This window comes from Mesoplodon bidens (assembly GCF_964165515.1).
Source record: "Mesoplodon bidens genome assembly, chromosome: 7".
NCBI classification, from domain to species: domain Eukaryota; kingdom Metazoa; phylum Chordata; class Mammalia; order Artiodactyla; family Ziphiidae; genus Mesoplodon; species Mesoplodon bidens.
In genome coordinates, this window is record NC_138164.1 from 109,701,997 (window position 1) to 109,715,624 (window position 13,628).

The 13,628-nt window shown below is 62.8% G+C and overlaps 1 protein-coding gene across 1 annotated transcript; it reads left to right on the plus strand.

Annotated features, from left to right (window-relative positions):
• The first annotated feature begins 639 nt into the window (after positions 1 to 639).
• Positions 640 to 12,348, plus strand: SIPA1 (signal-induced proliferation-associated 1). Its single transcript, XM_081240579.1, has 16 exons — positions 640 to 702; positions 3,032 to 3,800; positions 4,446 to 4,573; positions 4,660 to 4,836; positions 6,966 to 7,140; positions 7,866 to 7,969; positions 8,204 to 8,361; positions 8,447 to 9,056; positions 9,352 to 9,626; positions 10,564 to 10,782; positions 10,901 to 11,012; positions 11,108 to 11,216; positions 11,308 to 11,409; positions 11,497 to 11,551; positions 11,762 to 11,840; positions 11,942 to 12,348. Exons 2-16 carry the CDS (start codon positions 3,128 to 3,130, stop codon positions 12,086 to 12,088), a joined length of 3,123 nt encoding a protein of 1,040 aa, XP_081096705.1. The 5' UTR covers positions 640 to 702; positions 3,032 to 3,127; the 3' UTR covers positions 12,089 to 12,348.
• Positions 12,349 to 13,628: the final 1,280 nt, after the last annotated feature.

The following is a 13,628-nucleotide window of genomic DNA, read 5'->3' on the forward strand; positions in this document are numbered from 1 at the left end:
AAAGATGTGGGGCTGGGCTATGATGAAGATCAAGGTTAGACCAGGGTGGGGTTCAAGTAGGACTGGATCCTCTTCCTCACAAGCCTGTTGCCTTTTCTAGCCTTGATCTGAGGTTTGCAGTTGTTCCGTTTCTCACACCCAAATGTTCAAAGACTTCTAGCTCCAGTGGCAAGTTCCTACAATTGTTAGCCTTGACCTTGGCCAAAGCCTTTCTCTGAACCTCAGTTTCTCCAGTTATAAATAAGCGATGACACCTGTCTAAGGTGTTTTAAGAATACACGAGAGCGTGTGTAGGGCAGGGCCCAGTGCTTACAAGCAGAGTGCTCGTAAATAGCGGCACTTCCTGAGCACTTGTTCTGTTCCGGGATGGAGCTGAGCACTAGTCGTCCCGGTCTAGCCCTCCCAGTTGGTTTGGAAGGCAGGTACATTTGTTCCGGTTTCTCAGCCAAGGACTGGAGGCCCGACAGGTTGCTGGGCTGGGCCGGGCCTGTCGTGGGGCAGCCGTTCAGACTGCCCGCCGCCAGGCTTCCAGTCCCCGCCCGCTGCGCTTCCCGCCCACGCCGACGAGGACTCCCGGGCCGGCCCCGCCCCCTCCGCTGCAGTTCCGCCCCCGGCATAGCTCCGCCCCCAGGCGGAGCCGGCGCCCGGAGCTGTAGCGGGAGAGCAGGCAGCTGGACCCCAGCGCGGGAGGAGGCGGCAGAGGTACCGGCGGGAGAGGGGGGAGCGGAGGCACCGCGGTCGGGCGGAACAGGGAAGAAAGTGGCCTGGCGTGGGCCCGGGTGGTGTGTGGGTGGGAGGGGGGTCCTCGCCGCGTTCGCCGTCTGCACGCTCCCAACCTCCCGTTGGGCTCCAATCTCAAGTCAGCACGTCCAGTCCCCTGCCTCTGGCCGGTGCTGCCCCCTACCTCCTTTGCGGGACGGCCTGGCCCTCCCGGTGTGCGGGTGAGCGGTGCGGTGCCTCCCGACTCCTCTCAGCGGCACTGGCGACTGCCCTTCTGCCTGTCGGCTGTGTGCTCCCCCTATTCTGGGGCTCCCCTTCTCGCTGGGCGGCCTCCAACCCAGCCTTTGCACACCGCCCCCTGGTCCCGGGCCTGGCCTGGGAGGAAACATCTGTCGCGCCCCCTGGCAGCAGAAACGAGGTCATGACCTCCAGATGTGCTGGGAAGCGTCCAGCGCCTCCTCCTGGGGCAGCCAGGCCTTCCGGATCTGTGGGAGCGGGCCGGCCCCCTCCTCCCCAGTGACACAGGCTGTGAGGAATGTCCCGGCCTCAATGGACCCTGTGTGAAGCTGCCGGGTGGGGGGCAGAGCCCAAGAACATCCCCCAAGGCAGGCCAGAGCCCGGCACTGGGCCAGAGCAAGAGGCAGCCCATGGGCTGTGCACGCACAGATACACAGAGCTCAACCCACACGGAGCAGGGGTCTGCAGAGACCCCCTCCCTCATGTCCCCTGTCACCCCCATCACACACACTTCACACACCACAGCCGAGGCCCTGGAGCTTGGCACATGGAGCCAGGGCCTGCATCTGACACCACACACTTAACACAAGGCCAGCTTCGCTCGCTTCACCTTCCTTTCAGTCTTCCAGCAGTGTTGGGAGGGGACAGGGATGGTTAACCCCATTTTAGAGGTGAGAGAACAGAGACTCAGGGTCAGTGTCACCAACTTGTCCTAGGAGAAACCAAGGGAGGAGGCACTCTGAGCCTTACTTGGTCCTGGAGCTTTGCTGAGGGGTGCAGAGCCTCTGCCTCCGTCCCCTCCTGGCCCAGCCCTACACAGTGTCACTGGATGATGCACAAAGACTCACCAGCAGGTGCCTGCAGCCCTAGTGGGTCACCCACGTCCCTGTCCCAGCCACGCACTCCATCCTGGGTTCACCTGAGGGTGACTCCCCCTCACGTTCTCATACCACCCTTTGCACCTGCCCCTGGTCTCGACACATTTCCGCACTTAAGCAGGTCCCTGGGGCCTTGGGTGTCTCACTCTTACATCCTGTGAGACCTCGAGCCTTAGCCCAACCCCCCACCTGCCCCACACCTACTCACGCAGTGTTAGGAGTGGGGAGGTACAACACTGTTTAGGCCCTGGAGATTGGCAGACCCAGGTTCAAATCCTAGCTGATACGGAATTGCTTCAGTCAAGAAGAGCATCCCCTTATCTGGACCTCAGTTTGTCATATGGGGTTCAGACTCTCAGCATCAGTGAGGCCAGGTAGGCAGAAGTCCCCACGGGTCCCAGTCCCAGCAAAGGGGCCTGGTCAGCATGACTCCCTCCCGTACCCCCAGGTATGGCTACAGAGGCCTGCAAGAGGGTGGGCCCGGGCCTGTCCTTCAGGTTAGGTTGACTTAGGTCCCATGACTGAGCTGAGGTGACTCCAGCACCTTCCTCAGGATGTGGGGCCGGGCAGGGGGCTGGGCCCAGAGTTGGGGCCACTTCCCGTGCTGAAGGAAGTCCTCTTTCTGTGCCTGCTGCCCTGCCAGTGCCCCCTGGGAACCCCTGTGTCCTTGCGGTACTGAGGCCGTGAGGGCCAGGGCATTGAGACCCAGCCTCTGGGTGCTCAGCTCCTCTGGGATCCTGGAGGAAGTGGGAGGAGCAGGGAGGAAGGTCTCTGGGGACAGGACGTCCTCCCTTTGTCAAGTGGACAGGACCCAGACACCAGTGGCCCCATGGGTTTCCCGTCCGAGCGGAGACAAATCATCTGTCCAGTTGGGCCAGGTCTTGGTGGGGACCCTCACTCTGGGCCCAGACCAAAGCCAAGGTGTGTGAGTGGGGACTGGGGAGCCCTGGCAGCCCCAGGGCCGCCCAGGCTCCAAAACCCTCAGGGCCAAGGCCCTGACAGCCCTGCCCAGCACTAAGCTGGAGGAGGGGGCTGGAAACCTCAGCCCTAGGCAGACGAGGAAGTGGCCAGGAAAGCGGAAGCGGCTTTGATGGTCGTGGAGGGGGCCGGAAGTCAACCCGCATGGTGGACCAGGCTGGGGCCCCGGGTTCCTGTTTTCTCCCCAGGCTCCTCTGAGCAGACCCCTCCTCCCTCAGGGCAGGAACCGGCCTGCCGGCTGGGCACCAACCACCCGTGCCTGCCAATGCGGCCCGGCACCCGGAGAGCCAAGTCCCCAGGTCCGAGGCACGCCCATGTGGGCCGGCGGCGTGGGGAGTCCTCGGCGGGGCCTGGCCCCTGCGCCCACCGATGACCTCTTCGCCCGCAAGCTGCGCCAGCCGGCGCGGCCCCCGCTGACGCCACACACCTTCGAGCCCAGGCCAGCCCGTGGCCCGCTCCTGCGCAGCGGCAGCGACGCGGGCGAGGCCCGGCCCCCGACACCGGCCAGCCCTCGCGCCCGCGCCCACAGCCACGAGGAGACTGGCCGCCCCGCTGCGCCCCCCGCCCGCTTCTTCTCCGACCCGCTGGCGCTGCTGGGGCTGCCGGTCGAGGAGCCAGAGCCCGAGTTCCCGCCCGTGCCCGAGCCCCGCTGGTTCGCCCACTATGACGTGCAAAGCCTGCTCTTTGACTGGGCTCCGAGGCCCCGGGGGACGGGGGGCCACGCAGAGGCGGGCTCTGGGACCCCCGCCTCGGCTCAGGACCAGACTGCCGGCTCCGACCTGCTGCTTGAGGCGCCTGGCTTCGTGAGTGAGCTCGGGGGTGAGGGCGAGCTGGGACTGGGTGGACTGGTGTCTCCACCTATGCCCCCCTCACTGCCCAACGCGGCCGTGTCCGTCCTGGAGGAGCCACAGAACCGAACCTCGGCCTACAGCCTGGAGCATGCAGACCTGGGCGCTGGCTACTACCGCAAGTACTTCTACGGCAAAGGTGAGGGGAGGGCCGCTGGGGAGGGGTCAAGGCCCCTGTCACCTGTGGTGATCTGTCCTTTCCCTGTCAAGTCCCTGGCCACGTGAAGGGTCAGGCTCTGTCTCTGGGCCGAGGCTGCCCAGCTTTAACCACCTCCCTAAGACCAAGCCCAGCCTCCACCCAGCCAGGCACTCTCCGCTGCCCCCATCTGGTTCATCCTTTTGCCCCTCCCGGCTGGGGAGAGATTTCCTATGGACATTTCTGTGAGGTGAAAACTGAACCCCTGCACCCGGGAACCTTTTTCTCATCAGTGCCCACAAGGGAGGGCCCCAGACATCCTGGGGAAGAATATGGGCATGGTGGGCAAGGCCATGCGGGATCTAGGCTTTGGAGCAGGCAGGCATGGCCCACCTGGGTCTGGGGCAAGATATATCATTGGTGAGGCTGCAGAAGGGGTGGGTGAGGCCTAGGGCCAAGTGTATAGGTGCCGACAGGAGTCAGGATCTGGGTTGGTAGAACGTGGGCAGGGCTGACGAGGGGACTGGACTTAATCTAGGATCTGAGCTAGTGTTGTGGTGGGAGCGGGGACTTTGTGGTGGACGTGGTCGAGCGAGGGTGGGACTGCTCAGGGGGCGGAGCCGGTCATCCACCGCCCGCTTCCCCCAGAACACCAGAACTTCTTCGGACTGGACGAGGTGCTGGGCCCGGTGGCAGTGAGCCTGCGGCGGGAGGAGAAGGAGAGCAGCGGAGGGGGCACTCTGCACAGCTACCGCATCATCGTGCGGACCACGCAGGTGGGCCGAGGTCATGGGAATCAGACCATGGATTGCTTTCTGAACGGCCTGCATGTATCCTGAGTGCCCCTACATCCCCTCCTTAGCTCCGGACCCTCCGCGGCACCATCTCGGAGGACGCGCTGCCGCCAGGGCCCCCGAGAGGCCTGTCCCCGAGGAAGCTTCTAGAGCACGTGGCATCGCGGCTTAGCCCGACCTGCCTGCGCCTGGGCTCAGCTTCACCGAAGGTGCCCCGCACGCTGCTTACGCTGGACGAGCAAGTGGTAAGTGGTTGGGACACCCCTGCCCTACAGCTAGACCTGGTCTGAACCCAGCCTGCCCAGCTCCTAGCCACCTAGCCTTGACCCTGATCCTGGGCTGGACGGGGACCCCAGGAGAGCTGCCTTTTCAAAAGGAGGGCATCAGAGGTCATCTGGAGCCTTGCCTCTCAAAGTCAGGTCTGTAGACCAGCAACGTCCGTATCATCTGGGAGCTTGTTAGAAATGCAGATTCTCGGGCTCCACCCCAGACCTACTGAATCTCAGAGCCCTCACTTTAAGAAGATCCCAAAGTAATTCCTACGTGCAGTTCAGCTGAGGAGCGCTGATCTGAGTGCCACCCCCTCTTCCTGCAAGTCCCTCTCCTTCCCTGTCAGTTTGCCCTGCAACGCCCTGTTTGGTCCCCTGCCAGTCTGGGGTGCTCACTCCTTCCTGGGGCTCCCCCTTCCACTGTGGGACCACTCAAGCCCGCGGAAGGTCCTTCCCTACCCTGCGCTGAAAGCTGCCTATTGGCCCTGATTCTCCTCTGTCATTCAGTCTGTTAGTCATTCAACGAACATTTCCGCATACCTTGGTACCAGGCCTCAGACTGGATGCTGGAGACCTGTCTAGACCAGATGCTGTCCTTGAGTAGCTCACAGACAGGCGTGGGACAGAGACCGCAGGGAATCATGGATAATGATGGAGCAGGATAACAGGGACAGGGCAATGTTGAGGGCTCTGTGGGGCACCAGGGTAGGGCTGACAGCCCTTCCTTGGTCCAGCGTCACGGAGGAAATGCAGGAGCCCAAGCCAGGAAGAGCAGGCATTTTCTGGACAGAAGGAACAACTTGGGTGAAGCTTAGAGACTAAAACCTGTCACGGCAGGGTCCTGTGGGCAGTTCAGCGTGACTGGAGTAGGGCTTGGGGGGAGGGGGTGGGAAAGGCTGGCCTTTGGTCCCGAGGGCACCGTGGAGCTGTGGAAGATCTGAGAGCTTGAGCAGCCCCCTGGCTGCAGTGTGGGGGCTAGACTGGAGGCCAGGCTGAAGGCTATCGCAGTCATCCCAGCCAGACATGGTGGTGACGATGGCAGAGGTGGACAGGAGGTGACAGGCCAGGGACAGAGTGGATAGCCTTCGTGGCCGGCTGGAACGGTGGCGGTGTTGTGAGCGTGCCCTGCTTCTCGGCCGCTGGGAGTGGTAGTTTTTGGGGGCAGGGACCCGGGAGGACGAGTGGGAGGGGGGAATCATAGTGAGGAGGTGAGATGCCAGGGGCTGGAAGGACATCTGGGCAGCTGGAGCTCGGGAGAGGGGTCTGGGCTGGAGGCAGAGTTGGGGGTGTCATTCCATGGAGCTGGCTGCTGTGGCCGCTGAAGGTGAAGAGCGTGGGTGGAGAAGAGGCCCCGACATGAGAGGGTGAGGTCCCTGGGATCTCAGGCAGAGTGAAGTTCCGGTTGTCCCAAGTGCCAACTAAGGTGAGCGGGTGTCAGGATGAGGCCGTGCCCGTGGCCGTAAGAGGGGCTTGGGGTTTAGGAGCTGGGGTGGACGTGGGGCTGTAGTGTGAGGAGGGATGAAATGAAAGTGGGGACTGTGGGTGTAGACGCGCTTAGCGTGAAGACGGGAGGCCAGAGCTGGAGGGGCCCCGGGCTTGTTTGCGTGGTGGCAGGGCGCCCTGAGCTGTGTGCGCAGTTAACCCCAAATGCAAAGGAGCCACAGGAGCCGGGAGCAGAGAGTAAGCAGAGGTGGTGCAGGGCGCCAGGCCTCCAGAGGCTGGGCCCAGGGTGCCGGGCATTTGAGGGAGGGGAGGACAGGCTGGCCTTGAGATGAGGAGGATGACAATGTGGACGTTAATTGCGATGGAGCGCACTCCGTGCAGGGCCCTTTCCGTGAATCACGTCCTCTATGGTCATTTGACAACCAGCCCCCGCCCAGTCCCTTCTCACCTTGATCTCCTCTGCCCTCCTGAGCGCTGGGAGCAGGAGAGACAGAACTCACTTGATAAGCGAGGACACAGAAGTGGCTTAGAGAGGGCAGCGCTCAGGCCACACACGGAGGCAGTTCTGCCCCCAGGCCAGTGTCCCGGTGCATTCCCCAAGGCCCAGGGGCGCTGCTGGGCGACTGAGGCCTGTGCCTTTTGCCTGTGCCCTCCCCCCGCAGCTGAGCTTCCAGCGCAAGGTGGGCATCCTGTACTGCCGGGCAGGCCAGGGCTCGGAGGAGGAGATGTATAACAACCAGGATGCAGGACCATCCTTCATGCAGTTCCTCACCCTGCTGGGTGACGTGGTGCGGCTCAAAGGCTTTGAGAGCTACAGGGCCCAGCTGGACACCAAAAGTGAGGCCCAGGGGGCCCGGGGTGGGGGCAGGCCCATGCTGAGGGGCAGGCTGCCTTGGTGAAAACCAGCTGCCTGCTCACTTTTCTGTCCCATCTTGTCCTGGGTCTGGGGCGGGGGTTGGAGAGTTCCTTGGGTAGGCTGAGGACGTGGGTCCAGGGCTGCAAAGGCCAAGCCATGGCTGGGAGGAGGGGCTGGGACTATGCCCCAAGGCCCCGGTGCCCTACTGCCTGAGCTGGGCCAAGGGGGTTTGTGGGCACCACCCTCTCCATCAAACACACATATTCCACCAGCCCAGACCCTGCCTCCCTGGTTGGAAAGGTCCCAAGGCCCCTGGAAGGTGTTTTTATCCAGCACCTCCTGCCTGCCTTCCACTCTCTCAGCTGCTCCACGCATGCTGGTGCCTGGGCCAACATCTGTCTTCTCCTGGGACATCCGCCCCCGACTCCCTGTTAGCAGGCCATTTCTCATTTCTGTCTTCATTCTCTCTCAGCATCCCCCCATCCCAATCCCAGGCTGGAGGCTGGATCCTGTGGGGGGAGGGGAAGGGGAGCAGCCAAGGCTGAGGCCCTTGGAGCTCATGGCCTGGACCTTGGCTGGTGGCGGAAGGGGGTTGTCCACCTGCTGGCTGGGGCTACCGAGGCTCCAGACTGCAAGCAGGATGGCAGGTTCAAGCCGTCCAGATTTCCCTTGCTCTCCCTTGGTGTCCCCAATTTCCTGGCCACAGCGGATTCCACGGGCACGCACTCCCTCTACACCACGTACCAGGACCATGAGATCATGTTCCACGTGTCCACGATGCTGCCTTACACCCCCAATAACCAGCAGCAGGTGTGAGGGGGCCCTGGGCATGGGGGCTGGCTGTGGGCTTCCGGGAACCATGGAGGGGTGCTTTGTGGGTGGCAGTGTTTGAACCTTGGTCTGAACTCTGCTGACCCCAAACTACTCTCCAGGCTAGTGTCCCTCCCCAGACACAAACACCCCAGGCCTTCACCAGGGGCAGGTGGGGGAATCACCGGTGCCCAGGCGCTTAGGTCACTCACACCCCCACCTCCTGACCCTCAGCTCCTGCGGAAGCGCCACATTGGCAACAACATTGTGACCATCGTGTTCCAGGAACCCGGCAGCAAGCCCTTCTGCCCCACCACCATACGCTCGCACTTCCAGCACGTATTCCTAGTCGTGCGGGCCCACGCGCCCTGCACTCCGCACACCTCCTACAGGTGGGCGCCCGGGGTTCCAGTTCCGCCAAGGGTAGGTCTTCCTGGGCCCTCCCTTTGCCCCTGACTACCGCCTCCTTCCCCATAGGGTGGCTGTGAGCCGCACCCAGGACACCCCGGCCTTCGGGCCAGCTCTGCCCCCTGGCGGAGGTCCCTTTGCGGCCAACGCCGACTTCCGGGCCCTCCTGTTGGCCAAGGCGCTCAATGGCGAGCAGGCGGCGGGCCATGCACGCCAGTTCCATGCCATGGCCACGCGCACGCGCCAGCAGTATCTGCAGGACCTGGCCACCAACGAGGTGACCACCACGTCGCTGGACTCGGCGTCCCGCTTCGGCCTGCCTTCCCTGGGCGGGAGGCGGCGGGCGTCCCCCCGGGGCCCGGGCGCTGAGCTGCAGGCGGCAGGGGCGCTGGTGTGGGGCGTACGCGCGGCGCCCGGGGCGCGGGGCGCGACCGGAGCCGAGGCGAGCGGCCCTGACGGCGCAGAGGTGCCATGCCTGCTGGGCATCTCGGCCGAGGCGCTGGTGCTGGTGGCGCCGCGCGACGGCCGCGTACTCTTCAACTGCGCCTGTCGCGACGTGCTGGCCTGGACCTTCTCCGAGCAGCAGCTCGACCTGTACCACGGCCGCGGGGAGGCGATCATGCTGCGGTTCGACGGTCCCCCCGGCCAAGCCGTTGGCGAGGTCGTGACGCGCCTGCAGGTGAGGCGCGGGAGTAAGGTTGGGGCGCAAGGTCCCTGCTCGCGCGCGCGGCGGGGAAGGAGCCTGCTTTGGAACCCCTCGTTCCCGCCGCCTCTCCTGCGAAAGGGGAAGTCGGGGCACACCGGGAGCCTGGCAGGGCTGGAACTGGGGGTCCCCAGGCCCTCTTTTGCGGGGTGGGTGGCTAATGCCCTCCTCGGGGGTGTGGAAGGGCCCATGTGACCTGGGACGGTCCCCGGGGCTGGCGCTGGGGCGGCCCCTCCTCCGGCAGCCCCGCTCACGTCCCGCCCCGCCCCAGCTGGTGAGCCGCGGCTGCGAGACCCGCGAGCTGGCGCTGCCCCGCGACGGCCAAGGCCGCCTGGGCTTCGAGGTGGACGCCGAGGGCTTCGTCACGCACGTGGAGCGCTTCACATTCGCGGAGACGACGGGGCTGCGGCCCGGGGCGCGCCTGCTGCGCGTGTGCGGCCAGACGCTGCCCAGCCTCGGCCCCGAGGCCGCTGCCCAGCTGCTGCGCTCGGCGCCCAAGGTCTGCGTCACCGTCCTGACCCCCGACGAGAGCGGCCGGCCCCGCAGGTCAGGACGTCGGGACGCAGGGAGGTGGGAGGACCGGGCAGCTGGCCACCGCCTAGCCCGCGCCTCCCGTGTGGCCATTAGCAACAGGAATCTCGCGTGGAGGCCTTTCCTTCCTGAGAGAATCTCGCGTCTCTTAATCTCTCTCTGAACTGCACTATCCTTATGGGTAGAATGAAGACTATTAAGCTCGCGTCTTCACCGCCCAAAAGATCCAAGAGCAGCCCTGCTGTATTTCTCATAGCCCCCCCCTCTATACACTATTGGTTACTTACTGCATTAAACCAGGGATATGCAGACTTTTTCTGTAAAGAGCCAGATAGTAAATATTTCAGGTTTTCTGGGCTATCTGGTCTCTGCTGCAGCCACTGGGCTCTGTCACGGTAGCACAAAAGCATCCAGAGATGACATTTAAATGATGAGTATGGCCTCGTGCCACGAAAAACTATTTATGGACCCTGAAATGTGAATTTTATGTGGCTTTCACCTGTCATAAAATATTCTTTTTATTTCTTTCAACTGTTTAAGACTGTAAAAGCCAATCTTAGCTTTCAGTAGTACAAAAACAGGCACATCTGATAAAAAAGAAAAAACAAAGGCAGAGGCTGCATTTGCCCCCAGGCAGTACTTTTTGGATCTCTATGCTAAGTGGTTTCCCCACGTTATTAAGTCCTCACAGCAAACTAGGAGATCAGTACTATTATCCCCATTTCACAGATGGAGAAACTGACATTCAGCGTGATTTGCTTAGGATTCACAAGGGCAGCACTGCGATTTGAACCGAGGTCTGGACAGATGGCCAGTAGCCAGGCAAATGTTTTTCAGTGTTGTCAGAGAGTTTGGCGAGCTCTCCTCCTCCTGGAAGCGAGCCTCGGGCACAGCTGGGAGTGGGGCTGGTGATGCTGGTGGTCCTGCCTGACCTACTCCTTCCTCCCCCCAGGAGCTTTTCGGAGCTGTACATGCTGTCTCTGCAGGAGCCCAGCCGGCGGGGGGCTCCCGAGCCGGTGCAGGATGAGGCCCCAGCAGTGGCCCTACTGCCCACCACAAAGCAGCTGCTGCAAGTGTGCCTGAACGATGGCGGTGGTCCTCCAGGGCCCGGGGACCTGGCCGAGGAGAGGACCGAGTTCCTGCACAGCCAGAACCCTCCATCACCCTGCAGGTGCGCCCTCTCGGCCTTCCCTCTCCTCTAGCCCATGATGCTGGACGGGAAGGCCTCTGCAAGCAGGGTCCACAGGTGGGGGCAGCTTCCAGTGCTGAGCCGTCCCTGCTCTCCCCAGCTCTCTGTCCGACGAGGCCCCAGTCCTGCCCAACACCACCCCGGACCTCCTCCTTGCCACCACGGCCAAGCCGGCAGCCCCCAGTGCTGGCAGAGAGACACCCCCCACCCAGGTGAGCGGAAGCAACGCTCTGGAGCCCAGCGAGCAGGGGTGGGCACCGTGGTGATGGTGGGCGTCACTGCATCTATACCCACTTCTGCCCCCCAGGACGGGCCAGGCAGACCCAGTGGCAGTGAGGACAGGGGTGACCCAGCCCCGGAACTGAGGGCCTCCTTCTTGCCACGAACCTTGTCTCTGAGGAACTCCATCAGCAAAAGTGAGTCTGGAGCAAGGTGGGGGCCTAGGAGCGGGGCAGGAGGAGGCCTGGCCTGTGCTTCCCTAGCTGAGCCCACCTCCGGTGCCCACAGTCATGTCAGAGGCGGGCAGCGAGACCCTGGAAGACGAGTGGCAGTCCATCTCAGAGATCGCCTCTACCTGCAACACCATCCTGGAGTCGCTCTCCCGGGAGGGTGAGGCCACCAGGGCGCTGCGGGCGGAGCCAGGGTGGGGCTTTCTCCCTTTACCTCCCTGCCCAGACGGTCCCTCTGTCCTCACAGGTCCGCCCATCCCAGAGAGCAGAGATGCCAAGGGAGCTCCAAAACCTGACGCTGAGTAAGCCTCCCACCCGATCTACCCCTTTACCCCGTGCCCAGTGTTCGTGCCCACCCATTGGAGTGAAGCTCTGTCCCAGGGCTCTGCTGTCATGTACACCCAAGTCAGAAGACAGGGGTTGGGCCCCTCTCAGGCGGGTGGGTCTGGGAACCAGCCCATGGTGCCGCCCCCTGCCCTGGCCTCACTGAGTCCTGAATCCCATGTCCTCAGGCCAGAACCCGGGAGCCTGTCTGAGAAGGTCTCTCACCTAGAGTCCATGCTCAGGAAGCTGCAGGATGACCTGCAGAAGGTGACACGGTGGCTGCGGGTCGTGGGGAGTCCCAGGGCTGCCCCAGGAGAGGGGCCAGGGGCTGGCCACGCTGACTCCCGCCTCGCCCCACCTCCCCGCAGGAGAAGGCAGACAGGGCGGCCCTGGAGGAGGAGGTGCGGAGCCTGCGGCACAACAACCGGCGCCTGCAGGCCGAGTCGGAGAGCGCGGCCACCCGCCTGCTCCTGGCCTCCCAGCGGCTGGGCTCCCCCGCGGGCGACCTGGCCTGAAGCCATCGGGTCCAGCCTCAGCCTGGCTGCGGCCCTGCTGGAACTGCCCGGTCGCTCGCTTGGGGCACCTGGGCCATACCAGGCCCTGCTCAGGGACTCTCCCTGCGCGAGGCACATCTTAGCACTGCCCCCGCTCCCCGGCCCATTATTTGGTGGCATTTTGGTGGCGAAGTTGCCCCTCGACCCCATCCCCGTTTGTAAATATTCTGTGGAGGAAAGGGGACTTCAGGGAATAAAGAAGCCACCGTTATTTGTGTCCACACAGGTGTTCATGACGTGATGGGGGAAGGGGCTTTGCCCCCACAGGCCCCGGCCAAGCTCCCGGGACAGTGGCTCAGGGTTGGGTTGGCACAAACTGAGGGGTTCTCTGAGGCGAGGCAACCCTTGGCTTTTGTCCCACAAACATTGATTTGGTCTGTTGGGAAGCAGGTGGCCACACCCTGTACCTATTCTGCTTAATCGTTGGAGCCAGGCCCCTGCCCTAGAACCAGACCTGCGGGGCTGAGATCAGAGGCAGAGCCCCTCTGCGCAGGAGAGGAAAGGCGCTTAGGGGCCAAGGGGCGCCTGCCCATGCCCTCTTTAAAGGCCCTGTCCCCAGTACAGGCCCCGCTCTCCTCTCTGTAGACACTGAGCCCCCACGCCTGGCACTCCCTCAGTCACCTGGCCAGATCTGGCAGGCCCCAATTCCAGAGGTAGTAGCTTCTCTGCCTTGGTTGCCTGGGAGATGTTTCCATGTCCCAGAGGAAATCAGCCCTTGGCCCACTTCTCTCCTCACCAGCCCATGACCCCTTGTTCCTCAGCAGGCTGGGCCCTTTCCTGTGAGTGGCATCAGTAGGTCCAAACTTGAATCGTGTCTAAACTGTTTTCTGGATCTGAGGCCCAGACAGGGCACTGACTTGCCCAGCATCACATGCCTAGTTCAGCCCTGCTGAGACTCAGGCCCTGGGGCCCATAAACTCGGGCTTTGGCAGGATGAGCTTGGCTCTGAGAAACAGAGCTTCAGGGGCTCAAGCTTCATGGAGGAGGTAATGTGAGGGCTGAGGGTTCTTTTGTTTTTTTGTGTTTTATTTATTTGTCTGCCCTGGGTCTTCGTTGAGGCACGCAGGATCTTCACTGTGGTGTGTGGGATCTTTGGTTGCGGCATGCAGGATCTAGTTCCCTGACCAGGGATCGAACCCAGGCCCCCTGCATTGGGAGCATGGAGTTTTAACCACTGGACCACCAGTGAAGTCCTGGGGCTGAGTTTTAAAGGCTCAATGTTGGGACATTCGATCCCTGGTCGGGGAACTAAGGTCCCACGTGCCACAAGGTGTGGCCAAAACGTAAAAATAAAGGCTCAGTGTCCTGTTCACCAGGTAGAGAAGGCAAAGGGATCCTGGATAGGACCAGTCCGGGGGGCCTGTTGGACTGGAGTCAGCCTATGTAGGGACGCAGGGTCAAGGAGGCTGGAGCTGAATCAGAAAGGGCTGTGAGTGGGTGCACTAGAGCTCCTGGACCAGCCGTTCCCAACACTGTGTCCCAGCTTTCACCTGGTGGACTG